Below are 23,819 nucleotides of genomic sequence, written 5' to 3' on the forward strand. Positions count from 1 at the left end.
ATTGCACGCACGCGCACCAGAGATCAAATTGATACGCCCTCATCTTTCAGTATTTTATACTATAGCCATTGTTATAAATTGTTTTTCAGATACGATCGATATTTCTGGCGATGATTCAGATGATTCTGAGAATTCCAACTTAATAGCTGTCTACATTTTGGTGCCTTTAATCATATTGATAATAATCGTTGCTGTAGTTTTATTCTTATTGATGTCTCGACGTAAACGGCGAGATCATCAGATGTACCAGAAACCTAATGGAAATACCAACAACTTATAAACGGCGATGAAAAAAACTATAGAATTCTGTTCTTATTTATGTTTATATTAGCTTGGGCTATTGTTCTTTTTGTACGTAAATTACAAGCGTTTGAAACGAGAGAAAAGTAGTGATAGTTTGAGTTTGTTGCGGTGTTATCACTCTTCAATTCTTCTTAAACCTAAAGCTTTGTCTACACTATCAAACTTTGTGACAAAAATGTGATTTGCCCATATGTAGACATGAAGATGTCATATCACTACCATATTTGGGCACACCTTTTTTGTCAAACTAGTTTGATAGTGTAGACAGAGCTTAAAGCTTTTTTAAGAACCTTGGAGATGTGCGCAATCGACACCTTAAATCTAAACACATATTTGCTAGAAAAAAAACTGGGACTGAGCTACAGTAGTATACGCCAAAGTAACAGAATGAAAGAAGTGACGCTAATTCCATATTACTATACGCCGCCTAATTCATTATTACCTCGTTAAGTTTCTTTGTATATTATAATGTATTGTATTTTATAAATTGTAAAATTTAGAAAACAAAAACATGTCAAAATTTTTAAGATTAAACATAATTTGATTTTGCTTAAAAAAAAGTGCATATAAATATCACCTTATACCTTATTTGTAGATATGAACCTATCTGTCAGAGATACATTAAAAGTATAATACAGTCAGGTTCTTTTCTACATGACTTGCGATCGTCAGTTAGACTCTATCTACTGACAGTTGCCGAATCAGGTCATGTTGTTGCAGTACCTGTACCCACTGCATAATTTCACTTGCTAGGCTAGAGGTCAGGTTAGTATAATAATGGAGGGGGAAAAAATTGCATTTGAGATTTTTTGGCAAAGTTTACTGAAAATACAGTGCATCAGAGTAGGCAGAAACATCTGACTAAATCATTATTGGTATAAAACCAAAACCGAGTAAAGTGGTGTTAAATTATTGTTTAAATTATTTTGCAACATGGCTTCCTTGATTATACAAGGAATAGTTCACCACAAACAAAACTGTCGTATGATGAGAATTAAAGTTTCCTGACAAACAGCCTTTATTGTTTCCGTCGATCGCCAATAACAGGTACAAGTGCATAAGGTAAAATATAAAAAGTGTCTAGGCTAGTCCTACCATTATCAATATGAGGTGCCTGGAAGTGTGTCTTGTTCTGGCTGTGTCCACTCTACAAGTTTCGTCGTTGCGATGTCCGACGAATTGGAAATTGTTTGAAAGTAACTGCTACATGTACAGTAGTCAGAATTTTAAAAAACATTTCTGGGATGCTTCAGCATATTGTCAAGAGCAAAAGTTCACCACAAGTGAAGGGTAAGTGACCGCTTTGAAACAAGATGTGCTTAACATGCGGTATCGTAAAATAATTCTAAATGGATTCCGTAAAATGTTTTTCAATGTTTTTTCATATGATGCTGATAATTAAGCTAGTCGTTCATTTTGATTGGTTGTATCAAGAATTTGCATATTCAAAATGGTGGTTATCCAAAAACATATCAGCATCCAGGACTAAGAAGCCTCTTCTAGTTAGCCTATTGGGTTAAGCAGTGCAGGGCTACCTGCTCTTGCTCTCATTGTTATTACTACCCAAATTATAGGCCTATTTCTTTATTAGAGAGGTTTTGAAAACAGATACGTCATAACTAGATTTTCGTTTTCTTAAAGCCACGTTAACGTCTAGTTCATATCGCAACGAAATATTGAGGGCGCCACCAAAAATATGACAGTGGTAAATTTGAACTTAGTGCATATACACGTGTCTCATCTGTAGACTGTATAGGCCTAGCGTACCCTGTAGGCCTAGCGTACGCTGTGTAGGCCTAGCGTACAATTAGAGCAAGCGAGAACTTTTATTGCTACTATTCTATTTCTCGTCATTTATGTTAAGTATGACATGAACATTCTTTTTATTTAGAATTGAAACAACTAGTGAATTAGCATCAGTTCACAGTTCCTCAGAAAATGCATTCTTATTTTCTTTGGAGCCTTCCAAACCGTTTTTCATTGGGATGTATCGTGAGGACAGAAACGATGATTTCGAATGGGTAGACGGCACGAAAATGGATTATGAGAATTGGGCGCCCAACCAGCCTGAGTCAAATGGACAGCACGTGGTGGTTAATACTGGATCAGTCTGGGATAATGAAGCTGACAAACCACTAGCGTTTGTTTGCAAGACTGGTGCAGATAAATGTCTCCAATTAGTTGGTGAGGGTAGGTAGGCCTACACATAATTCTTTCCTTCCATTTTAAATGTATATGGTAGACGTATACCTTACTAACCAAACTGTGAAAGTAGGCTGAATACATCAAGTTAGGCCTATGTCAATGTTATTGATTCATTTATAACTGTATGTCTCATAGCGAGAAGTTTGCATTTAGATTAGTAGGCCTACGCCTTACGGTGTCTCACTCGGACATTTATAACATTTTACCTTTTTAAGCTATTTACTTTACAGAAGGCGGAAATGGTTGTAGAAGAGGCTGGCCAATCATAGATCGTACGCATGTTGACAGCAGTGGTTGGACAATGGTTTCTCCTGAACAAAATTTCTCTTGTAGTGGTCAAGTTACGAAGTGGACATATTATTCCAGAAAATTGAACTATTTCCGAGCCGTGATATTCAGGCAAATGAAAGGTTCTAACACTCGGTTTAAAGTTGTCGGTTACAACGACATCCCACCTAGTACTTACAACGGAAAACTTAGTTATGTAGTGCCTATAGCCGAACGCATAGCCGTAGAGCCTGGTGATATGATCGGATGGTCATTTGGAGACAGTGTGATAACGTACAACTACGGAGGAGAAAGCTATAATGTTAGATGGGTTGGTGGTCATCTGCATACAGGTTTGGTACCTGGCCAGGTAATCAACATCAATGATGGCGTGCAAAAACGAGATTACTCTATCGAAGCACAAGTCGGCAATGAAAATGGTATTGTATTTACACAATAAATACTAAGTCAATTATTCTTTTTTTTTTTGTAATGCAGTATTATTGCGACATTGCAATAATTGGAAACCTAGGTGGCCCTACTCCTCGGTAGGCCTACACCGACGACAAGCGCTCCGAATTTAAATTTTTGTTTTCACGACTTATTTAACATTAGTCCTGGACTAAAGATAGACACAGTTCCAGATAGTAATATTGGTTTGGTCCAGGATTAAAGTTATTCCTCTTTCAAGATTATGGCTATTGATTGAACAGGTTTGTGAGCATAATTCTACTGGAAAGCTGTATTGTCGAGTTGGTATTGGCACGTCGTAAAAATGATAAGTTTCTATTTTAATAGAGACTTTTAAAAGCGTTTACAATGCAGGAAAAACGAGCGATTACATACCTCCTTGGCGGAGGTAAAATAATTCGTGGTCTATAAGTCTTAACAGCAGTTTTTATACTTACTGTATCGTCTTCTTCTCCTCTCTTTAGCTTATATATGCAGGGTTGACGATGACTGCACGAAAGGAGCATGCCATGAGAACGGACAATGTTTTTGTCCACCGGATTTTTCTTGTGTAGACTGTTCTCTTTATAATGGTATGTCTTGAGACGAATTCTTTGCAAAAAACATAGGTCCGCATACTGAGGCCAACTCGTACGACGCTTTCTTAGTTAGCCTTTGCAAACACCGCATAAACTGATTGAATTTGGGGGTAAATTCTGATTTTTACAGTCTCTTCCCAAGTTATGGCAGACAATAGCTGTCTATTTTTCTTTCTTGCGGGCTCAATTATCCGATATTCTTGTCTCAGCTTCCGTTCCTCTCTCGGTATCACAATCACCTTCCAAGTCTATCGATCAGTTAGCCTACCTATAACTGTATGTATTTATTTTTTTCTGCTATACCTAGCTTGCCAAAGTAATCCTTGTGGACCAGGTGGTACGTGTGTGAACGACGAAGAGGATGAAATGTATTTTTGTGAATACCCTACGGGATTTCGGAACAATTGTGATGTTGTTAGAGGTACGTTACCTTAAGTCAAATACTAATGTTTATTATAATTCCAAATAAAAGAACACAAATACAATTAATTTTGAAAATTTTAGTTACAAAAGAAATATATTTGGTTTAACTTAAAACATGTTTCTTTACTTGACTAATCCTACATTAACTACCAAGCAATATCGAGCATCTTTTAATCGATTGAGTTGAAAATGATAATAGGCCTACTTTTTGTTTTTTTATCATTCTTTTTTACAATCAGAATCTTCATCGGTAATTGGAGGTAAATCGGCGGCGAACTCGGGCCTCCTTGTTGCTATGTTCGTCGCGGTTACCGTGGTGTTAACAGGTATAATCATATTGCTTGTTGCTTATATTCGATTTGGATCAAGACGTAATATCAACAAAGATTCTCCATTTGTCGGGTAATTATGTTGCACACTGAATTTTTATTTCGTTCACAAATAATAGGGACTTCACGAAACATGACGGGAAGCCACAGAACGGTGCTCATGATCTGAATGAGCTTAGCGTGAAATTCCGTTGTCTTTTTTTCTTTTTTCTTTAACTTTTTGAGGACGATAAAGTTGCCATATTCCCGTTTACGGAGAACGAATAGAAGTAATGTACATATAACCTTAAATAACAGTTCAAATTACACTTAAACGTGGAAATTTCATAATTGTACAATGTACGACGGATGACCTAACCAGAAAAGAATACGTGAAAGATAACCGAACTACTTCCTAAATAACTAAACTTAACCCTCTAAATAATATCTCTCACTATTAGGCCTACTACTACTATCTCTTACTTTAAAGTAAAAAGAAGTTGGGCATGGGATTCAAACCCCATACATCGACATGCAAAGTCCATAGTCTAGTCCATTCGACTACACAGACCCTTTTGCCTTGCCTGGGGAGGGCTGTGGCACCCACTAACTTGAGTTCTTGCCTATTGATTGTGCACTTCACTCACCTACAGTCGTGATGGTTTAAAATAGTAATAATAGATGAAAACTTGTATAGCGCGCCGGTGTCCCCCTCATGGCGCTTTGTGCGAGTACATTAGCGACCTTCTTTATTTTGTTTTGTATCTTCATTGTTATCCAGCCTCTGATACCCACAGTATTGTTCAGTAATTTGCCTTTGGATTTATATATATAATAAATATATTTTATTTAAGGTTGAAAGAACTAGAAGAGTAATACAAACAGGAGTGACAAATGTAATTGGGAGAAAAGTTTAACGAATCATCTCCCGTTAGAAATGAAAAATCAACTGCTACAAAAGATCGAATGAACGGGAAAATCGAGATCGTTTTGTTTGCGGCAGCACACTAATTGTCGTTGGTTGCCTCTTGCGCTAGACGACGATTTGAATTATTTGGTAAAAGAATAAACAATTTTACATATTTTGCGTTTCATACGTATGATTCTTGAATGCCGAGCAATCGAGTGATGAGGTCACCCCATTATGCGCGCAATGAATAATTGGTCACTGCATGCGCACAAGGAATTGATTCATTGCATGCGCACAAGGAATTTATCACTGCATGCGCACAAGGTATTGAGAGCTAGTTTCAACCGTTACCAGAGTAGGAACGCAACTTTAGTATACTAATGACGTATTTATTAGTTTAAAAAATTGTTTAAAGATTGTGTCACATTTCGATGAATTAAAGATATTCTCTCAAACACATGTGTTTTGTTGTTTTATACTTTTACCACTAACGTAAATTAAGAAGAGTTTTGGTGCCAGGTACGACAATTCTGTTCCCTATTGGATCTTTCAAAGGTTATTAAACTTCCAGGGGTTTTAATGTCACATTATTGCATCTGCTAAAGGAAATAATGGTAAACCATTGAACCATCAGTCCACTTCAGCAAACGCGCACTTCCTGAGTACTTATAAACATAATATAATAATAAGGATCCTTATTTGTACTATAGTAGATTGTGAAATAAATGTATCAGTCACAAGACAGAGAGTGATTGAGGTATGTACTGTAAGTGTCACGACAGTTTTTACAAAAAGGCACGGCAATTTACAAATAAATTTACGACAACTTACAAAAAAAGGCACGACAATTTTCAAAAAATCCCACGGCAATTTGAAAAAGTCACAGCAATTGGAAAAAGCCACGGTAATTTGAAAAAGCCACGGCAAATTAAAAATAAAACATCACGGCAATTTAACAAAAATACCACGGCAACTTAAAAATGAAACACCACGGCAAATTAAAAATGAACACCACCACAATTTAGAAATGAAATTCCCGTGGCTTTTTTGTAAATTGCCGTAACTTTTAAAAACAAATTGCCGTGACACTTAAAAGTCATGGTCGTCTGCTTTTTCGTTTTTTTTTCCTGGAATTATTTTCAAATCATATGGTAAAGTTTGTTTTGGAAGATGAGTTTAATTTCTTCCGCCGGATAATACCAGAGTGAATAAACTCATATAAATACTTGGTGTATCACATATAAAAACATTATCAGTAGAAGCAGTAAGACTAGAGATAATAAATATAGGTCTAGCGATAAAGCACGGTAAATTTGCAAAATGAAGTCAGTAATTTTTGTAGTGTTATACTTATCCGTTGCATCGTCACTAAGATGTCCGTCTCAGTGGAAGAGCTACCGGTCTAATTGTTACAAATCTTTTCCTCAATCAAAACTGTTTTGGGATGCTTCAAACTTTTGCCGACAGCAACAGTTTTACTCTTTGGACGCGACTCAAAGGTAAGATATTAGAAACAGTTTTCCTCTTTGGACGCGACTCAAACGTAAGATTGTAGAAACAGTTTTACTCTTCGGGCGCGACTCAAACGTAAGATTGTAGAAACAGTTTTACTCTCTTTGGACGCGACTCAGAAGTAAGATAGTAAAACAGTTTTACTCTTTGGACGCAACTCAAACGTAAGATTGTAGAAACAGTTTTACTCTTCGGCCGTGACTCAAACGTAAGATTGTAGAAACAATTTTACTCTTTGGACGCGACTCAAACGTAAGATTGTAGAAACAGTTTTACTCTTTGGACGCAACTCAAACGTAAGATTGTAGAAACAGTTTTACTCTTCGGCCGTGACTTAAACGTAAGATTGTAGAAACAGTTTTACTCTTTGGACGCGACTCAAACGTAAGATTGTAGAAACATTTTTACTCTTCGGCCGTGACTCAAACGTAAGATTGTAGAAACAATTTTACTCTTTGGCTATGACTCAAAGGTAGGAAGATAATACTGTAAATACATTCGTTGACCACGACTCAAACGTAGGATAGTAATACTGCAACAGTATTCTTTAGCCGCGACTCAAGTGTTCCCAACTTGTAGAAAGTATGCCTACTGATGAAGACGTCACTCTGATGGTGACGTCAGTCTGATGGTGACGTCACTCTGATGGTGACAATAGAATAATTCATGACTTTTAGTAGATAAAAGATTGATTGATTTTTTAGTGTGCTCTAAGCGTAACTGTGATCTGTGATAATGTATCTCATGCTGTATATTATATTTAAAAACAGCCATTTTGTTATCAATAAAATATTTTCTTTTACATTTATAAAAAATATAATTTTCAATACTTGTACTTGATATGCAGCGGTGATAACATCCACAGCGAATTAGTCTCAATACACAGTCTTGCTGAAAACACGTTCGTGTATAGTCTCGTACCACCTCGCCGTACCATCTTCCTGGGATTGTATCACAAAGTAGACGAAGGACAGAGGACATGGCATTGGACAGATGGAACACCGTTTGACTATAGTAGATGGGCCCCGAATCAACCTGATCCGTCTCACCAAAAATTTGGCACTATGTGGAATGAACGTTTTCCACAACAATGGGACGATGCTGACTGGGTTCAAACTGGTGGCGTGCCGTTTGTTTGCAAAGTAAAGGCTGCCAATTGTCTTATAGCACCGGGGGAACGTAAGTGGAATTTGTATTCATAGTTAGAATCCATACGGCATAGCCCGTACTGTGTCCAAGATTATGATCGACAATCATAGCGACAATGTTGTTGCAGGCAGCGCAGCGTCAGATTGCTCATTAATAAAATCAACCCCTTTCCTGCTGCTTAAAAAAAAGAAGAAGAAAACCCGTCAAAATGTTTAGTAAGTGATAATGGAGTGTGAATGTCCATCACTTTATAGAAAATCATTTTGAAAAATGTAATAATGTATTTGGTATTTTCCAGTGATAAGTGATAGTAGAGATTGTCTAAATGGCGGTAAACTTGTTGGGACTAGCTGTGAATGTCCGACACCGTATGCATGTATAGACTGTTCCTGGTATAATGGTAATTATTCTATATTATGAAATATTAGAAAGTCTTTTAAGGTTGTTCCAATGTGTAAACATTAAGGGTCATTTCAATAATACCATTACAAAAACACACACATAAAAAATAATTATGTTGGCATCTTAAATTTTATTAATGATACGATTTAGATATTCGTCTGATGTGCACAATGTAGTGTATGGGTTCAATCTGTCGAGTCTTGGTATCCAAATCTTATTAGAATTCTCTCAAATCAAATTTTATCATTTAACAGGTTGTTCAAGTAACCCGTGTCAGAATGGAGGAACGTGCGAAAATAAAGACCACAGTTACTCTTGCAAATGTGTCGATGGTTTTACAGGAACTAACTGCGAAATATATAAAGGTATATTACATAGCGGGTTCAAGAGTAGCATAATTGTAGCGGTAGGATCGAGTATGAGCGGGTCAACAGTGGTAGGTGTTGATTGTGGCAGAGTCGAGAGTCGTAGGGCCTTGATTGTGCAGGATGTGAGAATGCTAGAATCAAGACTTGATACGAGAGTTTAGGTTCGAGAGTGGTATATAAGACCAAGTAGCAGAAACGACAGTGTAGCAGCAGAAAGCATGGGTAGTAGCATAATGAGTAGGCCTAACAGGGCGAGTGTATTTATTTATTATTCAAGTATTATATATGTTGTTGTTGATTATTAATTTTCAACGTCATTTTCTCTTACAGGTTGTATGCAGTTTCCTTGCTTGAATGATGGAGATTGCATGAAACATCCGAACAAGTCAATATTCATATGCACATGCCCAGAAGATTATACTGGAGTAACTTGTCAGACGTATATTGGTATACAAAGCATATATTAGCCTATACACCAATAATAATACACGTCGACCCAATATAATAATAATACAATAATTGCCATTATTATTCAATATACTTAGTATTTTACTGTGAAGAACCTGATTTTTTCTTTTCTCTAATGTCGCTCGTTTTGTAGTAGGCCTAATATCCTTTTTACTCCAATTTATGTTTACATAAATGATAAATAAATTTGAGTTTATGATGCAGTTACTGTAATCAATTCAATCTAACAACATGATGCTGAGCTTGCCTTGCCAAGATAGGAACTTGTAACAGTTTTGGCTGTGGCTGCGACAAATTCATATTTGTGGTTACAGTAGTACCCAGTACATCATTCCCCGGTTTCTGTTCAGGGACATGGAACTGATCGTGTCGCAACCACACATGAAATCTTTGATCTAACGGAGCTCAGAATCCTGTTGTTAGATTGCTGCAATGCAATTTGTTGACCCATGATTACGCCAGAAATACTTACTACTGCTAAATATGTAATGCAGTAACTGCTATGTTGTTGACATATCCCCATTGACATTTCTTTTGTAATACACTATACCAAGATAGACGGTAACATCTGATTTTGAATTGTTAGGCCATTGTCAAGACGAACCGTGTCAAAATGAAGCCACTTGTCATTCCATCTCAGTGTCACCTTTTTACGTGTGCCAGTGTAAGCCTCCATACGTGGGCATCAATTGTACAGCAACTAGTTACGGTAAGTAATTCATTCCTCTACCTCTATTTAATTACCTTTATCCGGTACGAACAAAAAAGTAGGCCTACTTAGCCTATAAGGTGCTATTTTCTTGTTTTGTTTGCTGTTTGAACGATAGGGTCCACTATTTTTAAGATATCGTCTTGAATGTTTGGGTATTGATTTTATGAAATTCGAAATATTGATGACATCACAAATGCTTATTAAAATCTCGAGTTTTTTTGTGTTTTCCAATATATCGAAATATTAAATAGCGCGCCCTCTGTCGGTATCTATTTTGCCAAGTATTTCACTCAGTTTCCGAGTTCAATTTATTCTTTAAAGATGTATTGTCCCCCAAAAACAGGAAAAATAAAGATTAATTTAATCAGACTTTTAATATGTTATTTTGTTGTTTTAATAAAGTTAATCACTTCAGTAGAAAAAAAAAACTAAATGAAATATTGTTTTCACTTATAAAATGACAAAATAAATGGTTAAGTTCAACCAAAAACCCATTGGCTGGCAGCCAATTTGACCATTTTTTTCTTTAAATTACAGTTTTTTTTCAGGTAAATACATTTTTTGTATCCAATATTTGGTCAAAGTGGATAACTATTATGTTACATTAAAATGGCATATTCAACAAAAATTTTGTTAAGAATTATTTTTTAAGGGGGACAATACATCTTTAATATTTATCATGGTTTAATTCTAGGCTAATGGTTACTTTTATGTGCATTACACAAATATTTTTAACATTAGTCGTCTCCAAATCCAATTTCTTACTAATATTTCCTCAATTGGTAATGGATTTTGTTAAAGTGTGTAGGCCAACCGTTCCAATAACGAATCGGGATATGTTAATGAGCGTCAATGTTTTTCCGTTATGCAGATTGCCTGAGTAATCCATGCCTGAACGGAGGCTCGTGTGTAACTAATGACCGCTTGAATAAAACTAGTTGCCTGTGTCCGTCCACCTACTTCGGAACTAATTGTGAACTACAGAAACGTACCGGTAGGTTATTATCGTCTGCGCATGCTTACAACCAATTTCAATTCTCTCAAATCTCTTTCTACACAAAATACGTATCGAACTTCAACCAACTCTCACCACACTACAGCATTCTCTCCAGTTGGGGCGGGGAGATGCCGTTTTCTTACAAAATATTAATATGCGCATGCGCGATTTCATCTAATGAATAATTCATTAAATTTACTTTTTACAGAAACGTCAGCAGTAGTTGGTACTGGTGGTAGCCAATCAAACTCCAACAACAATGTACATGCGTCATTCATCGGAGTTACCATTGCGTTGATAGCTATAATCGTTATTCTTGTTGCTTATATTATCCGAGTCAGATCAAGACGTTATATAGATAAAGATGCTTCTTTTGTCAGGTAAAAAGGCCAACTCAGACAGCGTTTGTACGATGAGCCCGACGATTTGTCTCGTCTCTAACAACTGCACCCGGCGCTATCTCAAGACGACTCGTCTCGTGGCGCTGCCACTCAGAGACAGCAAGAAGACTCGTTGCCCTCATCGTACGACGCAGTCTGAGTTGGCCTTAATTCATCTGTATAATATTAATACTTTATTTGAAACTACATTTTTAGCATTATGTAATTGGTTGAGTGAAGGGATTCACACTTCGCTACAGTATCTATCAGTATTGTTATTTTAAATTGAAAAGATTGACTAAATTTACAATAAGAAATCAGGTGAAGGGGGGGTGTCCGATCAATTCACTAAGATGGCGCTCGGTTCATTTGGACGGAAAAGTGACATCAGTAAGGAATAGTAGTAAAATTGAAGCGTTTAAGAAAACAATTTCTTCAACCATCAATTGAAAGAAACATTTCTTTTTCTTTAAGGTTTAATGCAGAATAGTATAATAACTAACTGTGATAAAAGCAAGAAGATGAAATTCGAGAAGAGAAACGTAACAAGAAACAGACAATAATTATAATAATAATGTCTTTTGTAAAGTTCATTAATGCTCTTCCGATGACAATAAAGTTTTACAACTACATTTTTTAGGGAGCTTGGAGCGATCAAGGAACACATTTTATTCAATTCATTGTGCGCATGCGTATGCGTGAAATACTGCGTGTCATTTTTGCAAATTTAAAGTTTCAATGTAAATAACCGTAACACACGTAGTTATTATGTTATAGGTAAGCTAAATTTTGTCGTTAATACGAATTATTTGAATTTAAAACTATAGAAATTAAGTAATTAAAAATTTAAATTACAATAGGCCTAATGAAGATTAATTCATTAGTTAATTCATTTTAAATGAATGTGAAGCAATTGTATATAGTAGGCCTATGCACCTAAAAATAGAAGCACATAACACCTATTGGACAGAATTCTGGTTTGTTTTATTACTAGAGTGTTTAGCATGGTTATTAAGAATTTGGGCTACCAATCCCAGGGTTTCGTGTACAAATCCCGTGTCAACATGAAACACCATGACTCGACGAGGGCTAGCCGCGAGGCTAGTTTAGGCTAGGCCTAAAACCCGGTAGTGGTTGTAGTTATTTCGGGAAACTTAGGTTAACAAAAAAAAGCTTAAGAAGTTCTTAAGCTTTTTTTTGTTAGCCTACTAAGAAGGGTAGTAATATGTTTGCTTATAGTTATCCTTAATTGCACCTCTGTCATCAAATCTAGCGCCGCAGCGCGCCTCTCTCTATCATTAAATCAAAATTAAATTGATATGATTGGTTGAATGTTTATAGACATGCGTATATTGCATCTTAGTGATTAAAAAAAGCACAGACATAATATAGAGAGAGGGCAGTGTATAAAAAAGAAGCAGCAGTCGATCAAAATAAAGTGTGATGTCATGTACTATCTTTGATGTGCAAAAGTGGAAATTCCGACCGTGGTAACTCTATATAAAGGCTGAATTACTTATCTATATCTGATTCTGTCCTGGACTTTTGAAGGTAAACTTTATATATTTTCTGATTTGTTTATCATATATTAAATCGAATGGAACGAGTGTATTTTTTAGCAGCAGTCCACAACATGTGGACAACAGTAAGCCAGGCAGGCCCAGCCTGCGAACTAGACTCGACGAGGGCTAGCCGCGAGGCTAGTTTAGGCTAGGCCTAAAACCCGGTAGTGGTGGTAGTTATTTCGGGAAACTTAGGTTAACAAAAAAAAGCTTAAGAAGGGTAGTAATATGTTTGCTTATAGTTATCCTTAATTGCACCTCTGTCATCAAATCTAGCGCCGCAGCGCGCCTCTCTATCATTAAATCAAAATTAAATTGATATGATTGGTTGAATGTTTATAGACATGCGTATATTGCATCTTAGTGATTAAAAAAAGCACAGACATAATATAGAGAGAGGGCAGTGTATAAAAAAGAAGCAGCAGTCGATCAAAATAAAGTGTGATGTCATGTACTATCTTTGATGTGCAAAAGTGGAAATTCCGACCGTGGTAACTCTATATAAAGGCTGAATTACTTATTTATCTATATCTGATTCTGTCCTGGACTTTTGAAGGTAAACTTTATATATTTTCTGATTTGTTTAGCATATATTAAATCGAATGGAACGAGTGTATTTTTTAGCAGCAGTCCACAACATGTGGACAACAGTAAGCTAGGCAGGCCCAGCCTGCTGCTAACTACTAGGCCTAGGCCTAGAGGCCGCCTAGACTCGACGAGGCTAGTTTAGGCTAGGCCTAAAACCCGGTAGTGGTGGTAGTTATTTCGGGAAACTTAGGTTAACAAAAAAAAGCTTTATGTTGGCTGGCCAGGCAGGCTTTTTGATTTTTACTAACTGAGCAATTACGTACACATTTTGATTCTTGAAACCAAACTTTGAGCCCCAGCCCAGCAGATATTTTTCAATATTAAATTATTAATAATAAAAATATAATAATTTAACATTAAATCATGGCCAGGTAGGAAACAACGTCTGGTACTTCTTTCTGGAAATCCATTTCATATTTCACTCAAATTGTTTTAAATCATGCCATACTTTTACATACTAACCGAATATTCTTTGTTTTGTTTAACCGAATAAATAGAGCGTAACTTTTTTACTGCTACAGTTTGAGTATTGGTAGCTGTTGCCTAGTCTAGAAAAAAATTCATCAAAGAACGTCCAAGTTTGAACATGGCATCGTCAAGTCGGTATGTTTATTTTGAGAATACATTACATTACTTCCTTATCAATATGTCGATGTGTATATTTCTTTTATTAAGATTTCTAGGTATGTTTGCGTCACCTGGCCTAGGCATACAGAACATGTTACACATTGTTTTGTATTTAGATACAGTTCTTACAAAATCAATTTTATTATTACCTAACTAACTTAATTGTCCAGAACTGATTATAAATATTTGGAGAACACCGGTACGGTGCAGACAAACTTTGTGGCAGTTCACCCTCAACACAACTACTGTATATTATGCTACTGTCACATACTGACCGATATTATTATTATTTTTATCATCTTGGTATATAACTCTTTGCCAAAAAATGTGATAAAATCTCAAAATTTAAACCAATTTAAAACCGCACTAAAAAACCACTGGTCTAACCACCCGTTAAAATACCCATGTAAGAAGAATATGTTCTGGTCACGAGGGGCACAGAAGCATTAATGCTTTAAGTCTTAAAATCCTGGTAGGTTGATCATAAACCTAAGTGATAAATAATAACAAAATGACGTCCTTTATTTTTATCCATAGCAAGCCAACTGTAGTATGCCCTCATCATCCAGACAGCAACTTAATAGAGGACTATCACGCCGGTGATTTGATTTGCCCAGAATGTGGTCTTGTTGTAGCAGACAGGTAAGCTACTTTCTGGACAGCTACTTTCTGGACAGCTACTTTCTGGACAGCTACTTTCTGGACAGCTACTTTCTGGACAGCTACTTTCTGGACAGCTACTTTCTGGACAGCTACTTTCTGGACAGCTACTTTCTGGACAGCTACTTTCTGGACAGCTACTTTCTGGACAGCTACTTTCTGGACAGCTACTTTCTGGACAGCTACTTTCTGGACAGCTACTTTCTGGACAGCTACTTTCTGGACAGCTACTTTTTAGGCAGAGGTTTAGATACTGTAGTACATCTAAATTCGTGCATGACAACCCTGCCAACTCGAGTCGCTTTATAAAAAGCATAAAAGAAAAATAATAATAATAATATAAAAAAAAGATAAATAAATAAATAAAATATAAGAAATAAATACAAACAATCATTATACCAAAATCAGCTGTGAATATTGCCACCATACCAATTAGTTCAGTGATAATCAACATGATGATTGTGGGGACTCATAACGATGAAGATGAAAGAGATAACTTATTCTGTTTCAGTCTCAGAAAAAATGCTTCATGGCCATGATGTACAGCTCTACAATTTTCACATCGTAGAGCTGTTGGCTAGCGCTCTTGTTGTGCACTGTTCAAGTCTTGTACAGTCTATACAAAAAAAATGCAGCACGCCTTAAATAGTCCATGGCTGCAAAAATTGTATAGTACAGTCAACTCTCCCAATACCCGGACTCTCTGAACACTGGAAGCTCTCCCAAAAAAAAAACTTTTCTTGAGTTCCAAAATGTCCCAATTTTATTTTTACCACTAAACACACTCCGAATACCAGACTTTCCATAAAACCAGACAAATTAGGCCAGCCCAAAGGTGTCTGGTATTGGGAGTTTGACTGTGTTATACAAGTTTTACAGCCATGGACTATTTAAGGCCTACTGCATTTTGTTTTGTTTTTTTACAGCACAACATTGATATGATTAATTCAAAAACATACTGTAATAAGAATTAGCCATCAAACATAGCTGTATTATAAGATCTGATACGAAAAATTTAACTTTTTTTTTGTAGAGTTATAGATGTTGGCTCTGAGTGGAGAACGTTCAACAATGAGAAATCTGTGAGCGATCCCTCTCGTGTTGGCGCTGCTGAAAACCCCCTGTTGAGCGGCAGTGACTTATCAACCGTGATTGGTGCGCCCACGGGATCTGCAGGATTCGATGATTCTGGTGGAGCTAAATATTCACAAAAACGTAATGTAAGTATAGTAGTAACTACTAACATATAATTTCTAGTATACAGTTCTGTAGGCTACCCAATATTGTTTTTACACCTGGAAAGCTAGTCAGTAATAAGAATCCGGTATAAATGATAAGGGCAAGAAAAATCTATAGCCGAATATTAAATTCAGTGTTCTTTTGATCAAATAGTTAATTTTACACTTTAGATGTGGTTACCCCTTTCTCATTTTCAGAGTGTTGGGCCAGAAATGACAATTATACCCCTTTCACACCAAAACTCGGGAGTCATCTTCGGAGACAACCTGTGGTTTGTCGAGAAACTCCGGAGATACCAACCCTAGCAACACCAGGGTTTATAAAATAAAATCGTAAATACCAACCTCTATTTTGCAGCTGTTTTGAACTCCGAAGTTTTGCTTTTTTCACACTACAACACCGGCGCGTCAACGCCGGTTTTGTCTCCGGAGTTTTGCTTTTTTTTGTGAATGAAAGGGGTATTTGGTGTAATATAATAGTTTAGTTTAATACTGTATAACTTGGAAATGAAAAAGCCAGGATGCTAAATTCATAAATTCATACTTTATTAAACAAAATAACAATAAAGATTAATTTATTTTGCAGATGAACAGTTCTGATAGAGCACTCCTTACAGCATTTCGAGAAATAACAAACATGGCTGATCGTATTAATTTACCTAGAAATCTTGTAGTAAGTCTATTAGGGTTTGTAATCTTGTTTGAGAGCTTTAGGTTAAAAGAGTAATCCGCAAACCGAGTACACCATAGCTTGCTTACTAGTAGTAGGAAAAGTTAGGAAGGATAGAGTGATTTCATCAAGGCCTAGGAAGGACCATGTTTCAGTCTGTAATATAGGCCTTAGCCTAGCATAGTCTACTTTAGGCCTACAATCTAAATATACAGTTGGTCAATAATAATAATCACTGTGCTCACTTATCTAGGCCTAGAACTGTGTGCTCACTTACAGTATCTAGGCGTAGCACTGTGTGCTCACTTATCTAGGCGTAGCACTGTGTGCTCACTTATCTAGGCCTAGCACTGTGTGCTCACTTATCTAGGCCTTTATTTTACATTTAAAGTTAAACAGTAAAATATTCACTTTCTTGCGTTACCTATTTCAGGATCGTACACAAACATTATTTAAACAAGTACACGATCAAGGGACATTAAAAGGCCGAAGCAATGACGCCATAGCAGCAGCATGTCTTTACATTGCGTGTAGACAAGAAGGCGTTCCTCGCACATTTAAAGGTAAAGTTACCTGTTTGTCTTAAGCTCTGTCTACACTGTCGAAACTAGTTTGACAAAAAAAAAGAGTGATGTGACCAAATATGGTAGTGATATGACCAAATATGGTAGTGATATGACCAAATATGGTAGTGATGTGACATCATTGTGTCCATATATGGGTACACCACATTTTTTTGTCACATAAAGTTTGATAGTGTAGACAGCGCCTTAAGCTCTGTCTACTACACTGTCAAACTAGTCCATATCCCATATATGGTAGTGATATGCTTAAATATAGAAGTGATATGACATCATGATGTCCATATATGGGCACATCACATAAAGTTTGATTGTGTAGACAAAGTTTTAGAATAATAAAGAAAAATAATGTATTATTATGTATATGTGAATATTTGGTTTGACAATAGGGCTACAAAAATGGTAAGATTCCGATCTCCAAACTTTACAAATATTGAAAGTACAATAAAATTAAGTATAGTGGTCATACTGTACATCTCTTTATTTTACAGAAATTTGTGCGATATCTAGAGTTAGCAAAAAAGAAATTGGTCGGTGTTTTAAGTTGATACTGCGGGCCCTTGAAACAAATGTTGACATCATAACCACAGGAGATTTTATGGTAAGATTTAAATAAAAATTATTATTTCACAAAAATAGCTTTGCTGTAGGTTTTTAGATGTATTAAATATACATATTTAATGCAGAATGTGTTTACCAAAATATAAACTTGTAATACTAGTACTCCAATGGCTGAGGTGTCTTTAAAAAAGGCATATTTCATACCATAGGGTTTGTCACACCAAAATCAGTCCGGGCCAAAATCGGTCCGGCGGACCAGTTTTGGCTGCCAAAATCAGTCCGGGGGACCATTTATGGCCGCCAAAACTGGTCCGGCCTGGATAAAATCGGTCCGGGTAGTAGGACTGTTTTTGGCTGCCAAATATGGTCCGGTCTTACAAATATATGGTGCGCAAAATGAGTCATAATGTATATATCATTAAAAAAAAAGGCCATGATTAGTCATTATATTGAAAACTACGGGGTTTTATTTGTTATTTTAAAATTATAAATTAAGCCTGTTTTTTTTATTATCATTATTAGTAGTAACTCATCAATAATTAGTACTAATTTTTAGGCTTTTTGTATACAATATGTATCTCTGCCTGTTTTTAATCCATTTTGTTATTTTTTAACATCTTCGTTTCCCCATGATGTTAAAAACAATTTAATTTATTAATTATTTATGGTTAATCAATCAATATATCAATTCAATACAATTATTGTAAAACAATTATCCAATATTGATTAGGGTGAGGAAGGAAAAAGGCCTCAATCATAAATAAAATCTAGCTGGCAATATCAGCGTCTCATACCCGTTCGTGTGAGTGTGTGGCAGGCCGAAATATGAGTGAACACCTAAGTCATGTTTTTAGATAAAATACATTTATTTATAGTATTTATCCGACAAGATAACTTACTAATATATATCATGGGATATTTTTCTAGCCATAAACAACTTAAAACAGCATCATAGGCCTAGTAATTCAATTAAAATCGACAGAAGAAAAGCCCGGACCGATTTTGGCAGTGGCGGACTGCTTTTGGCCACAATTTTAGAGCCAAAACTGGTCCGGCCGGACCGATTTTGGCCCCGGACCATATTTATCGTGACAGGTTCACTAATAAGTTTGATATGGTAATATAAAAGCCATTATGATTCTATATTTTAAACTTTATAAAAAGGGTAAAAATTGATTTCTAGATCTAGAAAAATGAGAAATATGACACCCCAACATGCTACCTGGCATAAACATTGATTTTGCTACCATGATTGGCAATTACTAATGGATATTGATTATTATTGATACTCAATCATTGATTATTACTGATTGTTATTTTTGATACTCAATTATTACAGTAATTGATTGTTATTGATTATTATTGATTGATATTGATTATCATTATTATTGATACTCAATTATTTATTATTGCTGATTGTTATTTTTGATACTCTATTTTTGATTGATTGTTATTGATTATCATTATTGATACTCAATTATTGAATGATTGTTATTGATTATTATTTATACTCAATTATTGAATGATTATATTACTATAATATTGATTTAATCTCAATTGTTGATTTATTAGACTATTATTCATTGTTTTTCAGTCTCGATTTTGTTCAAATCTCTTCTTACCGTCAGCAGTTCAGAAAGCGGCTACGCATATTGCTAAGAAGGCAATGGACCTTGACCTCGTAGCAGGGTAAGAATTACCGCTTCTGCAAAATCTCTTATTTATATTTTTTGACTTTGTTGTTAAGCTCTGTCTACACTATCAAACTTGACAAAAAAGTGTCCAAATATAGTAGTGATACACCCAAAGATGGCATCATCATGTCAATATTTGGGCACATATTGTTTGTCACATAAAGTTTGATAATGTAGACAGCGCTTAAAATATGCACACATTTTGTTGCACCAATTTACTGAAGGATGATATGGGTTGATGATGAGATAAAAACATGAAAAATGAAGATTAATAAAATCGGACTTAGGCCATTTTGCAGTTTTAATATTTAAATAATGATTTAATTTAACCAAGAACCCATTGTCAGGAAATTTGACAATTTTTCAGATAAATCATTTTTTTCAAGTGAATAACTATTAACTATTATGTGACATTTGTTGATATGAAGTAAATCTTTTTTTTTTCAGTCGTAGCCCTATTTCAGTAGCTGCAGCAGCTATATACATGGCATCACAATGCTCAATGGACAAAAAATCTCAGAAAGGTAACTTTTTAAATTTAAAATCAGCTACACACCCTCCCTCCTACACTCCCCACTGGATCCCCCTCCCTTCTATCTAAATACCCCACACCAACTAGATAAAATCAGCTACACACCCTCCCTCCTACACTGGATCCCCTCCCTTCTATCTACATACCCCACACCAACTAGATACAATCAGCTACACACCCTCCCTCCTACACTGGATCCCCCTCCCTTCTATCTACAAACCCCACACCAACTAGATAAAATCAGCTACACACCCTCCCTCCTACACTCCCCACTGAATCCCCCCTCCCTTCTATCTACATACCCCACACCAACTAGATACAATCAGCTACACACCCTCCCTCCTACACTCCCCACTGGATCCCCCTCCCTTCTATCTACATACCCCACACCAACTAGATAAAATCAGCTACACACCCTCCCTCCTACACTCCCCACTGGATCCCCCTCCCTTCTATCTACATACCCCACACCAACTAGATACAATCAGCTACACACCCTCCCTCCTACACTCCCCACTGGATCCCCCTCCCTTCTATCTACATACCCCACACCAACTAGATAAATCAGCTACATACCCTCCCTCCTACACTCCCCACTGGATCCCCCTCCCTTCTATCTACATACCCCACACCAACTAGATACAATCAGCTACACACCCTCCCTCCTACACTCCCCACTGGATCCCCCTCCCTTCTATCTACATACCCCACACCAACTAGATACAATCAGCTACACACCCTCCCTCCTACACTCCCCACTGGATCCCCCTCCCTTCTATCTACATACCCCACACCAACTAGATACAATCAGCTACACACCCTCCCTCCTACACTCCCCACTGGATCCCCCTCCCTTCTATCTACATACCCCACACCAACTAGATAAATCAGCTACATACCCTCCCTCCTACACTCCCCACTGGATCCCCCTCCCTTCTATCTACATACCCCACACCAACTAGATAAATTTTTGTTTTTTCTCAATAAAACAAATATACTTTTTGGAAATGTGATTTAACATTTTGTGATAATATTTGTCTGCTGCCCTCTATTTGTTTGTTGCCTCAATAATTAACATGTGACAACAAATTTATTTTTGTCAAAACTACTTTGATAGTGTATACAGAGCTTTAAGGTTAAAAAGAGACTTAAGCTCTGTCTACACTATCAAACTTTACTGTATGTGACAAAAAAATGTGATGTGCCCATATATGGACATGATGATGTCATCACTACCATATTTAGGCATATTACTACCATATTTGTGCACATCACACTTTTTTGTCAACTAGTTTGATAGTGTAGACAGAGCTTTGAGATTAAAAGGAGACTTTTAAAGATGATTTGATATTTTACTTACTTCAGATATTGGTGAAATAGCTGGAGTTGCGGACGTAACTATACGACAGTCATATCGTCTCATGTACCCAAAAGCAGCTGACCTTTTTCCAGCAGATTTTAAATTCCATTCACCAATTACGTCGCTTCCCCAACTATAACTAAACGCTTTTTTTACAAGTAATAATAATTGAGTTAAACTATGGCTAAAAATAATCTTACTTTTGTCATGCCAATCTCAATACCAATCTCAAAACCAATCTCAACACCAGTCTCAAAACCAATATCAATACCAATCTTAAAACCAATCTCAAAACCAATCTCAAAACCAATCTTAAAACCAATCTTAAAACCAATCTCAAAAGCAACTCATGCATGAAGGATCATTTATTAGGTCTGACGCATGGCGCTCATATAAGTGGTTAGAAAAAATATAGAGGCCGCTCTATGTGACATTCCATCTATCAGGTTTTTTTTCTGTTTCATTTCCTATCCTGGGGAAAATATCATCATCTGTGTTTTTATCGGTGAAATTGCGTACATAAAAGGCACTACATCCAATATTAATTAAAGTTAACATAGAGGATTCTCTATTTCACGATTATTACACAGAGCACTCTATATAGAGTTATTGAAACGTAGAGAGTGCTATATATATTTTCAATGTTTTGTTGTCTCGTCCAATGGCCACTGAATAGTGAGTGTATGAACGCTTAGAAAGTAAATGAAATTTTTAATGCAGTTTAAAAAAACTTTTTTTTAAGAATATAACTTACGGATATGAATATAAAGAAAAGAATAATAACTTGCAACATTCTAATATTATAATAATGTAGTGTAGATGAATGAAGATAATCAATAGAGTTCTGCGGTGTGACATCACAACGATAGAGGGCGCTGCATGTTTGCTAGCCAACCAAAAAATGCGTTGAACGCTACTATGTTGATAAACTGTATAGATCTGTAAATCTATCAAATTATGTATCTTAGCTTGATTTTTTTTAACTTAAACTGTAGTTGAAGAATAGATTATTAAAAAAAAATATTTATATCTTTTGAAATTTTAGTTTTTATTAAAACTTATTAGGTTTTAAAATGACTACTTTGAAAAGCTATTCCAAACCATTGGTGACCTGAGAGTCACTCAGGCAGATTCACCTACTGTCGTGATGTCAGCACCACAGAATTCTATACATATCAAATCTTCCCGTCCGGCTCAAAGAACGCTGATTAGTATGGAGCGCTTTGGAATTAGTTGGTATACACATGCAAGTGGTTAATTGATTTAAGCTGCATAAATATAATATTTAATATATATAATATTGGATTAGATGCTATACATATCAAATCTTCCTGTCCGTCTCAAGGAACGCTGATTAGTATGGAGCGCTTTGGAATTAGTTGGTATACACATGCAAGTGGTTAATTGATTTAAGCTGCATAAATATAATATTTAATATATATAATATTGGATTAGATGCTATTAAATCAAGTTTTTTTTTTATTACTTGAAAGTTGGAGGCCAACGAAATAGAAAAATAATAATAAATGTCTTCCTATAAAGTATGAAGTCATTTTATTACCATGCAATTTTAATTAATAAAGTAAGAAAAAGAAAGTTTTCCCATTGATTTAAAAAAAAAATATGTTTTTTGTTTTTTTATTATAATTACCTACTCAGAATTCTAAATACAGAAAAATAGTACACAGTTTGTATTGGTATAATTTAGTGTGTTAGCTGATTCTCTGTACTGTAGGTATAATTGATCCAGTATCAAGGCAAATTCTGTAATACAGGGCCCATATGTATCACATGTGATGCCCGTATCATAGATCATAAGCCTAATACTATAATACTATACAGTACAGAGAATAGGTTGGCTAGAGTGTACAGTAGATTTTAATTAGACTTCGAAATTTACTTAAATTAATTTGCACCTTTATTATTATATCATTATCAATACCCCACTGATTCAAAAATTGTTTCCGGGTCACTATCAGGAGATTCAAATACTGTAATGCCTTGTCTTGAAAAAAACTTGAAAATGTGTGTTTTAAACATTCAAAAATTGATCAACAAATATATTTGTTATTGATTTTTATTCTTGACAATCTCTGGCAATAAACTTCGTTATTGTTTTTGTATATGTATTTATTAATAAATAGTGCTGCACACACAGAATTCTCTATTTTGTTTATTTGTTATCGTGTAAAATCGGGTGCATTATTTGAAACGCACTTGACCTTTTATGATGCATTTTCTTTGTTGCGTTAAAATTTCCTTAGATGATTGATCAAATTTCATTATTGATGTA

At 35.7% G+C, this 23,819-nt stretch overlaps 3 protein-coding genes across 6 annotated transcripts; all 3 read left to right on the top strand.

Annotated features, from left to right (window-relative positions):
• Positions 1–1,319: 1,319 nt before the first annotated feature.
• LOC140055660 (uncharacterized) lies at positions 1,320–5,911 on the top strand. 3 transcript variants are annotated; one of them, XM_072101021.1, is made up of 7 exons: positions 1,320–1,593; positions 2,195–2,493; positions 2,739–3,215; positions 3,711–3,818; positions 4,132–4,245; positions 4,487–4,649; positions 5,410–5,911. In XM_072101021.1, the coding sequence occupies exons 1-7, from the start codon at positions 1,409–1,411 to the stop codon at positions 5,429–5,431; spliced, it is 1,368 nt and encodes a 455-aa protein (XP_071957122.1). In that variant the 5' UTR covers positions 1,320–1,408; the 3' UTR covers positions 5,432–5,911. The 3 variants fall into 3 exon arrangements, with proteins under 3 accessions (XP_071957122.1, XP_071957123.1, XP_071957124.1); XM_072101022.1 differs by having other exon boundaries at positions 2,195–2,487; XM_072101023.1 differs by lacking the exon at positions 4,487–4,649.
• Positions 5,912–6,662: 751 nt separating this feature from the next.
• Positions 6,663–12,675, top strand: LOC140054479 (uncharacterized). Its single transcript, XM_072099479.1, has 9 exons — positions 6,663–6,964; positions 7,825–8,156; positions 8,425–8,526; positions 8,783–8,893; positions 9,227–9,343; positions 9,951–10,073; positions 10,948–11,070; positions 11,282–11,453; positions 11,928–12,675. The coding sequence occupies exons 1-9, from the start codon at positions 6,786–6,788 to the stop codon at positions 11,941–11,943; spliced, it is 1,275 nt and encodes a 424-aa protein (XP_071955580.1). The 5' UTR covers positions 6,663–6,785; the 3' UTR covers positions 11,944–12,675.
• A 774-nt stretch (positions 12,676–13,449) lies between these two features.
• Positions 13,450–23,686, top strand: LOC140054738 (transcription initiation factor IIB-like). Of its 2 annotated transcripts, none has more exons than XM_072099813.1 (10): positions 13,450–13,571; positions 14,125–14,206; positions 14,768–14,872; positions 15,924–16,110; positions 16,715–16,801; positions 17,232–17,361; positions 17,871–17,980; positions 19,535–19,629; positions 20,082–20,158; positions 21,532–23,686. In XM_072099813.1, the coding sequence occupies exons 2-10, from the start codon at positions 14,190–14,192 to the stop codon at positions 21,663–21,665; spliced, it is 942 nt and encodes a 313-aa protein (XP_071955914.1). In that variant the 5' UTR covers positions 13,450–13,571; positions 14,125–14,189; the 3' UTR covers positions 21,666–23,686. The 2 variants fall into 2 exon arrangements, with proteins under 2 accessions (XP_071955914.1, XP_071955915.1); XM_072099814.1 differs by having other exon boundaries at positions 13,456–13,571; positions 14,101–14,206.
• Positions 23,687–23,819: the final 133 nt, after the last annotated feature.

This window comes from Antedon mediterranea, chromosome 7 (assembly GCF_964355755.1).
Source record: "Antedon mediterranea chromosome 7, ecAntMedi1.1, whole genome shotgun sequence".
Taxonomy (NCBI): domain Eukaryota; kingdom Metazoa; phylum Echinodermata; class Crinoidea; order Comatulida; family Antedonidae; genus Antedon; species Antedon mediterranea.